The sequence below is a fragment of the Glycine max genome, chromosome 14 (assembly GCF_000004515.6).
Source record: "Glycine max cultivar Williams 82 chromosome 14, Glycine_max_v4.0, whole genome shotgun sequence".
Lineage (NCBI taxonomy): Eukaryota > Viridiplantae > Streptophyta > Magnoliopsida > Fabales > Fabaceae > Glycine > Glycine max.
Window position 1 is genome coordinate 7,033,125 of NC_038250.2, and position 13,726 is coordinate 7,046,850.

General features: G+C 27.2%; 1 protein-coding gene across 1 annotated transcript; it reads right to left on the bottom strand.

Annotated features, from left to right (window-relative positions):
• Positions 1–4,015: 4,015 nt before the first annotated feature.
• LOC100306533 (EF-hand domain-containing protein) lies at positions 4,016–4,637 on the bottom strand. Its single transcript, NM_001249457.3, has one exon. It carries the CDS (start codon positions 4,567–4,569, stop codon positions 4,261–4,263), a length of 309 nt encoding a protein of 102 aa, NP_001236386.2. The 5' UTR covers positions 4,570–4,637; the 3' UTR covers positions 4,016–4,260.
• Positions 4,638–13,726: the final 9,089 nt, after the last annotated feature.

Genomic DNA, 13,726 nt, shown 5'->3' on the forward strand with positions numbered 1-13,726 from the left:
AATCACCTAATAATTTATATTAGGTTAAATTATTCATTTGATTCCTATAACTTCATGATTCTTATCTTTTTAGTTCATGTCGTTTGAAAGTGATTTTTTTAGTCTCTATAATTTACATTTTAATTTTCTTGTAATCTCTTTAGTTTAAAAATATGTTTTTTAGTTTTTATAGTTTGTATTTTAATTCTCCTTTAGTCCCTATAGTTTGAAAGTGATATTTTTAATCCTTATGATTTGTATTTTAATTATCTTTTAGTTCTTATTACAAAAAAAATATAAAAATAATTAACTACAAATTAGTTATAAATTATTAATTATTTTTTTATTACAAATTATCTTACGATAAATTAGTTACAAATTATTTATTAATATTTTTGTAATTAATTGTAATTGATAATATTATTTATATTTTGATGGTAAGAAATAAAAGAGAATTAAAATATAAAGTATAAAGACTAAAGGACAAAAAAATCACTTTCAAAATTATAGAGACTAAAAAAATCACTTTTAAACTATAAAAAATAAAAAGATAAGAATGGTAAAACTATAATAAAGAAATTAAATAGTAATTTAACAGCTCTACTAAGACTTTTGGTATTGATACAATTGGTATTGATACAATCTCGAAGTGTGTGTAATTAATGTAATTTTCAGCCAGGCATTACAAAAAGGACATCGAATGTTATTTGAAATATATTTCTTTTGAAGAAAAATAAATTGTGAGAAATATATCACAATTAACTAAAGAGTGACTTCAAACTCGAAGGGTTTTTCTTGTGAAAATTTTTCTAATAATTTCATGATTTTCTTGCAAATTTTGTCGACAAAAGATTTCTACAAAGTTTCACTATAATTTTGGTAAAAGTATGATTATGCCTTTTAGTGTCCTTTGAAGGTATAAAAAGGAAATAGAATTTGAGAGAAGAAGACAAACTGGAAAATGAAGAATAAAAAGGAATAATTTTTGCATTAATAAAAAGAATACAGTATTTGATATTACTTCAAATACTTTTTTTTTTTACTTAACACACCTAAACATTTTTAATTTTTAATGGATAAATTTTTTTGATGTATTTTGAGTTTTCACTAAATATAATATGAAAAAGTGTATAATTACTGACACGACTTTTTGTAAACCTAAAAGTAACGAGTATAATCAGTAAAAGAGTATAAGGATAAAGAATGAGAGTTGTATATACTAAAATAAAAAAGGAAGGCAAGATGGGAATTTACAAGGGGGACGATTATATAATATTATAATTAGTGTATGTATTGAATAAAAAATCTGCATTAGGGGTTGGCGACTGCCCCTTTCCCGTCAACTTAGTTCGGTTGTTATTCTCACTAATAAAAATTAATAATTAATATTTATTCATAAAAAATAAAAATATTAAAACATATAAAAACATTTATCGATTAAAAAAAATTGTCCAAACCAACCCAATGAAGAGAGCCACGAGTACAGTACTAGTTATACAGGCAAAATCCAATGATTTGAACATCACCAATTCTCCAAACCAATTTATGAGCGACTTTTTTCAAATTTTGTAAAAGGATTCAATTACAATATCAACTTAAAAGGAACGCATATACTATTATACTATATATAGTTGTATATCATAAATATAAACTACCATAGAATGTATTCTTTCAGCGTCTCACAACTCCCAGCTGTGTACCAACACGTCAATGCTTGTAAACCCATGACCTCACGCACATATGGTCACATATGAAGCACCAAGCTTCCCCAAATTCTTGTTCCTGTTGGTCAAATTTTCACGCACATTATTAATATTTTAAATATTGCAAATGTTGAAAGGGAATCGGGTTCTGATAAAGATTTTAGTGGGTGTGTGCACACATTGATCCCTCTACCTCTCCCCATACTTTTTCTTCCATATAAAACCTTAGCTAAAGTAGTTGTTTGACATATCAAGTGTGTATTTAGTTTTTCACCATGGTTTTTTTCTTATTAGCAAAGGTAAATAATATATAATAATAATGATACCATGGGGTGCCAAAAATCCATACACAGACCAAAAACTCGACATCTTGCTGTATATCCCCTTGGTTACTATGTATTTATATTGCTGGTGAATATAAACAACGAATAACCACGTTTACGAAAAGAGGAAAGCTATCTTGTGACCTTGTCTACCATTTTTTTCTATCAGCAAATAACTTAGAATATATCTTAATATAGGTACCAAAAACCCTATACAAAAAGTAACTTTACAGCTATATATCCTTGTCTATACCTTACACTACTGCCATAACCAAACAAGTATGAATGATGTTAAGAATAAAAGCATTACGAGAGAGATGAAAAATCTGAACTTGAAGGAAAGATCTACAAGAGTGAATGATCAAGGATTCTTTAATTTATTTTTTTCACAGCAAAGAAGGATAATATTATATATAAATCTGGTTTTTGTCACAAGTAGTTCCAAAACACCAGATAAAGACAGATACATAAATAACATCAATATCGATGTAACAGAATAAATCTGCCCTCAGCAGCCTAAATAAACCAGATATATATATATATATATATATATATATATATATATATATATATATATATATATATATATATATATCCCCGTGAAAATACAAAATATAATATCCCCTGGAAAAGAATAAGCTGGATAATATATAGCATATCTCTAACCACCCAAAATCAACACCAGATTCCAGATCCTCATGCCTTCCACGATTCTTATGCCCACAAATTAATGTCCCCTTCACGTAAGCTGCAACACACAATTTACTGGATCAATATACACCATCCATGCATGCAGAGAATAATCAAATCCCTTTAATTTTGCTCTAAGCCAGCTCCGTGATCTGTGCTTGATTGCCTTCATCATCAAGGATTATTGATATCCACAAAGATTATCAAAGCAAGAATTGAAAAAAAAAAAAGGTGTAGTGATGGTGGCGGAGCTCCTAGAAAGGAACTTTGATATATATGATGCGAAATCCACATAAATAATTAATGAGAAAAAAGTTTATAGTTATCAAATAATTGTATACAGTGATCAATTTACAACTCACCATATGTGAAAAATTTAATAATTTTTACCATAATTGTTTTAAAGTTCATAAATTCACAACATTTTATAACTTTTAATTAAATAATATTTTTAACTCACCATTAGATTTAAATTTTTTTTCACATCAATTATATATGTAAAATTGTATATTAATTTAAAATTATTTCTTATCTTGTTAAGATAGATATAGATTAAAATTGACATAATATAAATATTTTAAAATATACTATAATATGAATTATTTGATTATTTTTTTATTGTTATTTAATTTTAATAAAATTTGATATAAAAAATCTTAATAATATTTTGATATAATTCAATAGTTAGATCAATAAAATTATATATTTTATCAAATTATAAAGATAATATAAAATTATTAAAATTATATCGATATAATTTGATTTTTTTTATATATATATATATAACTCGCAGAGATTATTAAGTCTATGAGTTTGAGATTATTTAATAATTTTTCATTTTTTTTAAAGGTTAAATGAGAGATACAAGCTAGTATAAGTGGGTCAGGTCATTAGCTAAACAAGTTTATCTGAAGTGAAGTATTAAATATATACTATTATTTAATGTTGTGATCGATAGTTATTATTGAAAATATCTCTCCTCCTGTTATTTGACGTCGTGTTTTTTTTTTTTTGTACATTATTTGTTGTCGTGTTTGTTATTAATTCAAATTCTTGTAAAATAAAACACAATGTAATTATATGAAAGTTTCAAACTTCTATCAAGTTTAAATCATGCAATTTATATGACCTTCTTCACTTTTCACCAAGTCTTGTCTTTGTTTTCACTAAACTCATTGCAATCTTATATAAATTTTCAGCAGCGGATCGAAGTGTATTGTTCCAACTTCTATCTGCATTGAATGTTGTTCATCTTTTCATACGAGCTCATATGATATTAACCAGTGTAGGATGATAAAATTATAAATTTACTAATCATACTGATAATATAAAACAGTTTTATATTAATAGACTTCATTACATATCCAGGGAGCACAACATGCGCAGGAAGATTTATCCTCCCTCTTCAGCGTTAGTTGTATAGGCATGCAGGGTATACATAAACACAAACACACGCAAACTATATCATTACACAACACACACGAGGGATTAGCGACGGAACTGACCCTCGCTACGCGAATTTCTTGTAGTACTATATGATTAGACAACACACAGATAAGTGATGATTATTTTCCATACCCATGAGAACGGAGATATTGAAGGAGAGCTTCAATTTCAGCGCCACTAATCTCACCGTCGTGGTTGGCATCAACCCTTCCAAAACAACGGTTGGCTCTCCACCCAGGGAGGATGGCACCTAAACCCTTGAGAGCATGCTTCAGCTCATCTTTGTCGTAACGACCGTCGTTGTTGCTATCTGCTTCTCTCAATTTTCCCATTATTTTCTGCATTATAACCGCGTCATCTGGACCTGTCTTGCGATTTGGATCAGGAATTATCTTCATTGGGCTATCACGAGGGATTCTCACAGGCATTTTGACGATATATTTGGAGTATTATTTTCTCTCTCAAATCACTGTGGGAGGACGGGATGAATGGCTATGGTCACCAAGTGCCTCCAAGAGGGGGCTTTATACATAAGCCTGGTTATGGGTCGGGACATGCGTGAACCTTGCCTTTTTGAATTCTTTGAGAAGTGTTAACATTAAGTTACGTATAAGAGCATTTTTGATGAGCTTGTTGTTGTTGATGTTCGTTCTTAAAAGTTATGATGAATTTTCAGATATCAGATATTAGATTCGTATATGTTTTAAAGTTTCAGATTAATTGAATTTATCAATATAAAAATATAAGAACCTTATTTAAGTTTCACTAGAAATATATATTGAGATTAAAAGTATATTTTTAAGTAAGACAGAAAGAGAATGTGTCAGTAATTCTAATCTAACCAATAATTTTAAATTCGGATTTTGAGTTTGTAATTAAGTTTTATATATTAGAAGAATTTTGTCATCAATAAAAGTCTGACTCTTTAATTAATTGTATATATTGGCATACAATTCAAAGATAAAAGTATAAATAACAATGATAATTTTAAAAGGTAATAATTTATTTTTAATTAAATTAATCATATTTAATTTGATGAATTAATTAATTGAGTCTATTAAATAAAAAATAGTGAAATTAAAAAGAAATATTAGTAATATATACTTTTTTTCAACAATCTCTTTAAAATTGAGTCACCCTAATCAAACTATTAAAATCAAAATTAAAAGGGAGTTGATCATTGATATAGTTTACGTATAAATCTTCAACTTAATCTTTTATTTGAATGTAATCTTCAACTTAATCTAATTATCTAATATTTTTATTCTTCAAGTTAATTATTCTCATAACCTTGTCCAAATAGGACGTTTGATGTGGCATATGATTCTTTGATGGGACGAGTCACCCGTTTGCGTTAATATTTGCTTTTGTTCATAAATATTGAAAGTAACTTTACCAAAAGCATGGAGGAAAAGGAGGAATCTCTATCATATGGTATAAATGATATTTAATCTCTTCATAATTCTTCTTGTCGGAAAAATAAAATAAAAGAATAATTACACTGAACTCTTTTTAATATAAGAAATTTGCTTATTAAATAATTTTTTTTATAACTGACTGATAGTTAAATGTTAGCATAAACACGCTAACTATAGCTACAAAACAACTAAAAAAAATTGATTTTTTAAATAATCCATTGCTCATGTGAAATTTTAAAAAGTTGTAAGAGTTATTATATATATATATATATATATATATATATATATATATATATATATATATATATATATATATATATATATATATATATTAGTTTTAATGGGTTACGTGGACAGTTCTCGACTTAGTAAGATCCTCGGATATTAATAGGTGCATAATAACAGAGACATAATACCAAAAAAAGAGTTTTTTAAGATGCACATTTAAAGTCAGTTATCGATCGAAAGAGTTATTTTGATATAATAGTTTAGTGATCCCTACATTAGGGGTGGTCAACAAAATTAATTTTGAAAAAATTAATTGTAACTTACAATAATCACTTGTATAAAAGTAGTTATAAAATCATAATCAATTTCATAAAAATAATTATTTCAAATAACATATTTTTATTTACGGTAACGGAATATATGACTGGTTTTAGATATAACTTGTTATATATAATTAATTATACAAAATTAATTATGATTATAGTTATTATAATTACTTATAATCTAATTATTTATTAGTTATGATTATGATTATTTAAATAATTAAACCATGAACACTCCTATCCTACACCGTGGACTAATTTGTGCACCTTGTACAGAACGTTTTGTATATCTTTTTTCTTTTTCAATACAAATATATCCTTTGTCTTCCAAAAGAAAAAGTAAGAGTTTGTAACATTCACGTATTCAACCGAGCTAAAACTCGGTAGTAGAAAACTATAAGAGTTTGCTTTGAATGGAATATTTATTTGCCATATATTAGTATTTTAGGTTGTACATTACATAGAATAAATATTTATTTTATATAAGTAAAATTTATAATAAATAAATATTATTTTAACATAAATTATACTTTAGATTTAGAATAAATAATTTTGACCCAATGTTAATTTTAATTATTGATTTTTTAAAAATAAACGTATTGAAATTCAAGTTAAAACAAAAAATATTATAATGATAGATTAAAAGAGATAAGAGGTTATGAAAAAATCTCAAGAATACTTTTATCAAAGAAAAGCAACTAAATCTAGTTATTTTAGTTTATGCATGTATATACAAAGATATTATATATTAGAAATAAACTCACATAAATTGGTGGGGTCAATTGACATTAAAACCACTTAAGTGTAATCACTTGGTTAATTTTATTTTTTACACAATATTGACATTAAAATCTAGAAATTCTCCAAAAATAAATCTGGGAAATGGTTGTTTTTAAGTTCCGGATAGATTGACAATGTTAGTTAATGAAATACTACATTGGAAAAATAAAATCAGAACGATATTTTATCTGCAAAAGGAAAAGAAATATAGAAGAAAGAAAGAAATAGAAGTTTTTTTTTCTTCCAATGATTAAAGGTTTAAACTTGAAGTTCTCCTAACAGGACAAAAGGAGTAACCTAGCACTAATTATCTGAATTAATTAACAAAATTATTTCAACTTAATTAAAGATTTGATATTCAAAGTTTTAAATATTCAGAGAGAAAATTTTCCCACTCACAATAATTATATCTTGATCTAAACAAAAAGAAAAAAGTAACCTTTAAATTAATCAGAATCAAACAGAATATCTAACTCCACGTGTAAGAGCATAATAATTGTACCCTGATCTAAACAAAAAGAAAAGAAGTAACCTTAATTAATTTTTTTATTCTGTGTGTTGCTTTCTAAAATATAAAATAAACAAAACTAATATTCCATAGAGAATAAAAAATATTCCACAAGGTTTGTTTATTAGTCAACTAGTGAAAGTGTGTTGAAACTTATCTAAAACTGATCTTTTCGTTATTATGAAAAGATCTTTATCACCTTACTTTAACCATAAAGTAATAATACTTTAGCCATAAGTAAGTACTCTTATTCTCCCGTATATATTTATCTGTAAATAAATTAGTTTTCAAGAAATAAAATAATGAAAATTGAATTAAAGTCCCTAAACAATAAATAATTATATGAAAATCTTGTGATGGACTGCGACGTTTCTCATTGTGCTTCTGTTCAATCTTGTGATGGGTTTGGGTGAATAATTTAAAGTGAAACGTAACTGATTATTGTTATTTATAATCATTACAATATCTAATAATACATGACAATAAATAATTATATGAAAATTAAAAAATTTATATAATACAGTGCGTTCTAATTTAATTCATATATAACTTAATTAATATATCTTTAACTAAATACTAAGATGAAAAGCAGAAAAGAAATGCAATTTTTTTTCGAGGCAGAATATAATATTACAGTGGGTACAACAAGTACTCAAACCCAAATACAATCATACATCAATAAATAAATAAAAAAAACATTAGACACGCAGAGAGGATACAATCTAAAAGGCTAGAACACCGATTTGAAAATTAACAATAGTTCCCTTGGTACAAGCCATTATCAATCCAAGACCAAGATCTTACTTGATAAGATCTAATATATTTACTAAATCAACAACTGATCTCTTGAAATAAAATAATTTTTTGTGTGTGTGAAAAGAAAAATACAACTACGCATATTGTTGTTCATAATGTTCAAAATCACGATCCATCACGATGATGCACAAGTCTTCAAGATTTAACAAGCTCTTCCCAAATTAATTTGGGGCATCAGAATTAACAAATAATATACCTAAGAAGATAATAGACCAGACAACTCAATCTCAAACGAGGAAGAAAACATCATTTTTATAGTTAGAAAAAAGTCGCATAATCAATATAATAAAGATAATTAACTAAATATAATAAGCAATTATTATATTTAAATGAGATATCAAAATTAATTTAAAACAGAAATTATGACTAATTAAATGGTAAAAAAGTATGACAAAAATTGTCATTATATTAAAAAACATTCCAAGTTAAAAATACACCATTATTACAAAATATAGGCTAGCCTTTTATATATATATATAGTAGTTGTAAACAAACATAAATTAGCCTATACATTTTTTTAGAATCTCTAAAAAGTAACCACTAGATTATTAAACATCATAATCATTTTTTTAATCTATAACAAATTGGCTCATAATATGCCAAAAGTTCCTAAACTTTTTTCTTCTAAGACTGGAGTTATATGTTGGGGATAATGAGTTAATTAATGCTTCAACAAGAAGAATCGTAGAGAGTACCATCCATGCATAGACACGACGCCAAATCTGTTGAGATATCGGACAAGAAAAAAACAAAATGATTTACAACCTCAGTTTACTGGAAGCAAAAGAACATATACATGCTACCCCTGTAGATTTATGACGATGATGTTTTTATAAGTATCTGCAGGAGAAAGAGTTATCAGCATTCAATCAATTGATTTTTAACATCTTGGAAAGGGAATTATGCTCATTGGATTCATTAGGATTTGTTGCATTATATATATTTAACTTTTATAAGTCTGGGAGTCCCTAAAATCCCAACCCCCCGTTGACTCCCTTCACTTGATAAAAAAAACTAAGATAAGATTGAAATTTGATAATCGAGATTGTGAATTATACTTTTAAGTTGTTTTTTTCTTTAAAGAAAAAACTATACTTCTAAGTTAATTAGTATCACTATGTTACTGCTCCATGTTTGCAAAAAATGGAGCTTAAAAAAAAAAAGACTTCTTTTTATTTTATTTTTTTCTTATCTCTTTTTTTTAATTTAATTTTGATTCATTATTATTTTCTACATTCTTCTATTTTTTTTTAGTTTCCTTTTTTCTTTTTCTACCGTCAAAGAGTCCGGTCAGACTCATTTTATTCCCGTGAATATTAAATAAAAATGATTTATTTGAATGGAACGTACTTTATTCGAAAAAAATATATACCTTCAGCAAAAATAAAATCTAAAAATATAATTCATCCCGTTTTTCAAATTTTATCAAAAGATACTCTAATGAAACATGTAAATACTTGAATAATTAAAATATTGAATATTATGTCCCTTAAAGGTTTGGTTTGGTCCAGGCTAGTTGTCCCCGTGACTCCTGGCCTCTGTACAAATAAAAAATAATTGAATCTAAACTAATTTACTTATATAAAAACTATTTAGTTAATCGGTTCCTAAACGAATTTTGATTAGAAATCCTATTTATACCTGTTTTTAACTAAAACCATTTATTTATTTATACTAAATTTGTTTTTAAGACACAAAGCAAACTTGTTTGGTACACGAGCATAGTGTAGTAACTTTTAGCTTATAAGTGTTTAAGCAATTTATGTCATGTTTTGATTTGGTTAAATATTTTTTACTGTCAAGTACGATGCATTAAGAAATTTTCTGAAACTTTATTAATTATTTCTAATATGTAAAAACCACTTTTTGGTAATTACCTTCATTTTCAAAAATAAATAAATTAGTACTTCATTTTATTTTATTTTTTTGCTCACGACTATTTTAACTGATATAATAGTTGTGCTTGAAATTATATTTGAATTAAATTGCATTAGTTAAAAGAAATCATATTAATTAGTTTTAAAAAAGTATGAATCTAAATAATTTAAAACTGTGTGTGAAAATTAAAAAGAAATTAGCAAGCTCAGGTATGAAAATTGTTATTTAATACAAATAAGTATATTTAATTGTTGAATTTCTGTTATATTGGGCTTAGGAAGGATACTTCTTCTTGTTCTTCTTTTTAATCGATTTCAAATTGATACATTCTGTCAGCAGCCCATAGTGATAACTCCTATTCCCTTGCTTTTGGATGATTGCTGCTATTTCCACCACTATTAATGCTCTTTCCACCCATAATTTTTACAAAAACAAAATAGAAAGATATTTATACCTCTATCACTAATTTCCTATTCCTCTTCCCCCATCCATTTCCCCACCCATTCTCACCCCCTTAGCTTCACTCTTTGTCTCCCTTGGCCCCATTTTTGTCACATTGCCACACCGCATCAAGAAGTCAGCCACCTTTCCTAAACCAAATTTGCCAAAGCTCAAAGTCTTGTTGTTTGGAACAATTGAAAAAAGTGGTAAGAAATTTTGAAATGTAATTTTCTGGATTTGTCTTTCCGAAATGTAATATGATATGCAAATTTTTACATTTCAGAATGGCTTATCAAGAATGCAAATTGCATTATGGAATAAGGTGCAGGAAGAAATTCCAGAGGTGCAGGAAGCACTTGTCGGCCATTACACACCACTTCTAAAATTTCAATCCAATGGTCACGATACTATGTTTAATTATAGTCATTGATTAAAATTGTAAAAGGGAGTGTAGCATGTAGTGACTGTAGAAAGAAAAAGGATAACCCATGGTCTCCTTCACCCACTTTTCTTGTTGGGACTCTTCCTTATTTTTTTGATAAGCTGTGTTTATAGTTCTAATAAAATAAGTCGTTCGAACTACATATTCAAATAATTTTACTTGCATAGTTATATGAGTTTGGTTTTGTCGTCCTCCATGATCGTGTATTGACTTTTTTTCTCTCTTGATTTTTAATGAAATCTTTTTGGTTGACTTTATTAATCAGTTTTGTTGAGGGTATCAACCTAGTTGGGATCACTAACTTTTATAATTTCTAACCCACCTTAGCCTATAAAAAAAAATAGATAATTTTGAAGGTAGAAAAATGAGACTTTTCTCTTCTCATGCCAGGTGGAAAATTGGCTCTATTCATTTAGCATTTGAAAACCAGGGGATTATATATTATATCACCCTCCTATCCTTCTGGACTAAAATAATCACTACACTATCAACATAAGGAATATTAGCATAATTTATAATCAAAATCCGGATTTTGCTTTAAACAGCAAGTTGATCGGATCAGATCCATTAAATTTGGGGATATCCAATTTGTTTGGATGGGAGAATTTTATTTTTATTCCCCCAAGGAAAAGTTCACTGTCAACACATACAAGAAAATAAATTAATGCTAGATTCCCAGGATTCAAAGTCAAGCTACCATGGTTTTTATGTGGCTTCCCCCAATAAATTTTGATGATGTTGTGGTTGTAACATTTAAGTCAATAAATGGAAAGATGTCAGGAGCTGTGTGTCTTATAGTTGTTGTGTATTCCTTTTCCTTGTCTACACGATAGAAATGTTTTCTATACAGATTGTGCTTTAAGATCCTCAATGGATGCAAGTTTAGATGTAGCCATAGGTAAGAGGACATAACCATTAACCGCTAAAATCAATTTCAATTAAAGAGAGTGATGGAATTTCATTATGGAGTGTGTCAAGAAGTAAAATCTGGGCGTTCCTAAATCCTACTCTTGTATGTGCAGTTTCTTTATTTTTAGAAAGATTTAAATATCTTTTTAATCTTATGATTTTTTGTTTTTTTCCTTTGTAAAATTATTTTTAATTTTTATCCTTTGCAAATTATATTTATTTTATTTTTAGCTCTTAAATATAATTTACAAAGACTAATTTTTTTTATAAGAATGAAATGAAAAAAAAATTACGAGAACTAAAAAAATATTTAATCCTTTTAAAAACAGCCGTATCCTTATTCTTAATCCTACTTCTATCGTTATCATGATATTTGGAAGTTATATTTAATACCATTTATATAAAGTATTATGAAGATTCACATGATGATTTATAGGAAGATAAAACATTACTATTTATCACTGCATAAAAATATATAAGATGGAGTCACAAGCGTTTTATAATGGAAATATTCTTAAATTTTTTTTAAAATGATTATTATTATTGCACGTGGGAATTTGTCTATTTCCTGTTTGCTTGCCAATGGAACTGAGTTAAGATAGTGCTATTCACCAAATTTGTTTTGTGAATTGCACGTGCCTAACTTGACACTCTTCTCTATCGTTTACTTTGTTGCATATAGGCTATATAAATTATGTACTAATATTTTTTTTTTGTTGGAAAGAAGTTGTTTCGTAAATTATTGCAGTTTTTTTTTTATTACAAATTATATGTATCTTTCATGAGAGATAATTAGTTAAATAAAACCATTAAAAGTAACAAAATTATTCTTACATATTTATAACTTTTGTTAATCTAAAATAATAGTTATAGCCTATTTAATTATAGACTATTAGTTTACTTTAAAATCTTAATATGAAATATACTTTTACATGGATTAATCAATCATACTCATGTAAAAGTAAGTCAACCCTTGTAAAATGGCCTAACAGGTCCAAACTTAGGTAAGACCTAGCTAACTAGCTAGCTTAGTCTGAAAATTAAAAGGTTTAAATATAGTAAATATTATAAACAATTTTGATATATTTGCAGAAACATTTATTTGAGTCATATAATTTTTTCCTTTCTTTTCGGGGGATGGTTGGGTTGGGCAGGGTTTAATGGTTAAAAGACGATTGTCGTAATTGATTCACCTCCCTTTCAAAAGTATTGGGCCATCGATGAATTGCTTCATTCCTTGCATGTTTTATGTGGGGGTGAATAATGAACACCTTCTAGCTAGGAGAGTAAAGTGAATTGCATGTTTTATCATGGTCCTATAAGATTCATAGTTGATCTAAAACGTGTTCTATCGTCAAAAGGATTATGTGGGAACAAAAATGTGATAGTCTACCATTCTCATTGTGGTACCCCGTGCAAAATATGTTCTCAAATAGTTTAATTTGGACAGTTATGATGTTCTGACGTGCAACCTATAAACATATATTTTATGTACCAACAACAATCAGCATAATAACCAAACGGACTTTATAATAATAATATATCAGAAATTATTAGTGGAGCTAGTTTCACAGTGTAGTTTGTGAACAAATAACTCTTTGAACTTTCTTTGCATGTAGGAATCAAAATTGACAGGGCAACCGATTAGGTGTTGGTGAGCCTGCTCAACTGCCCTTAAATTTCTTTCCAATTTTTTTTGTTTTATTTTTTTTTATATTTCTATGCTCCAATGAATTATTGAGATTGCTGTTTTACTACTCTATCCCTCCCTTCTGGTTCAGAAATGATTAAGGGACAAGAGAAAAAGTAATTAATGTGACATTTTTGTCATTTGGTATTTTT

Excerpts from the sequence above, each read along its gene's own strand:
- LOC100306533 (NM_001249457.3), bottom strand. The coding sequence starts at position 4,569 with ATGCCTGTGAGAATCCCTCGTGATAGCCCAATGAAGATAATTCCTGAT.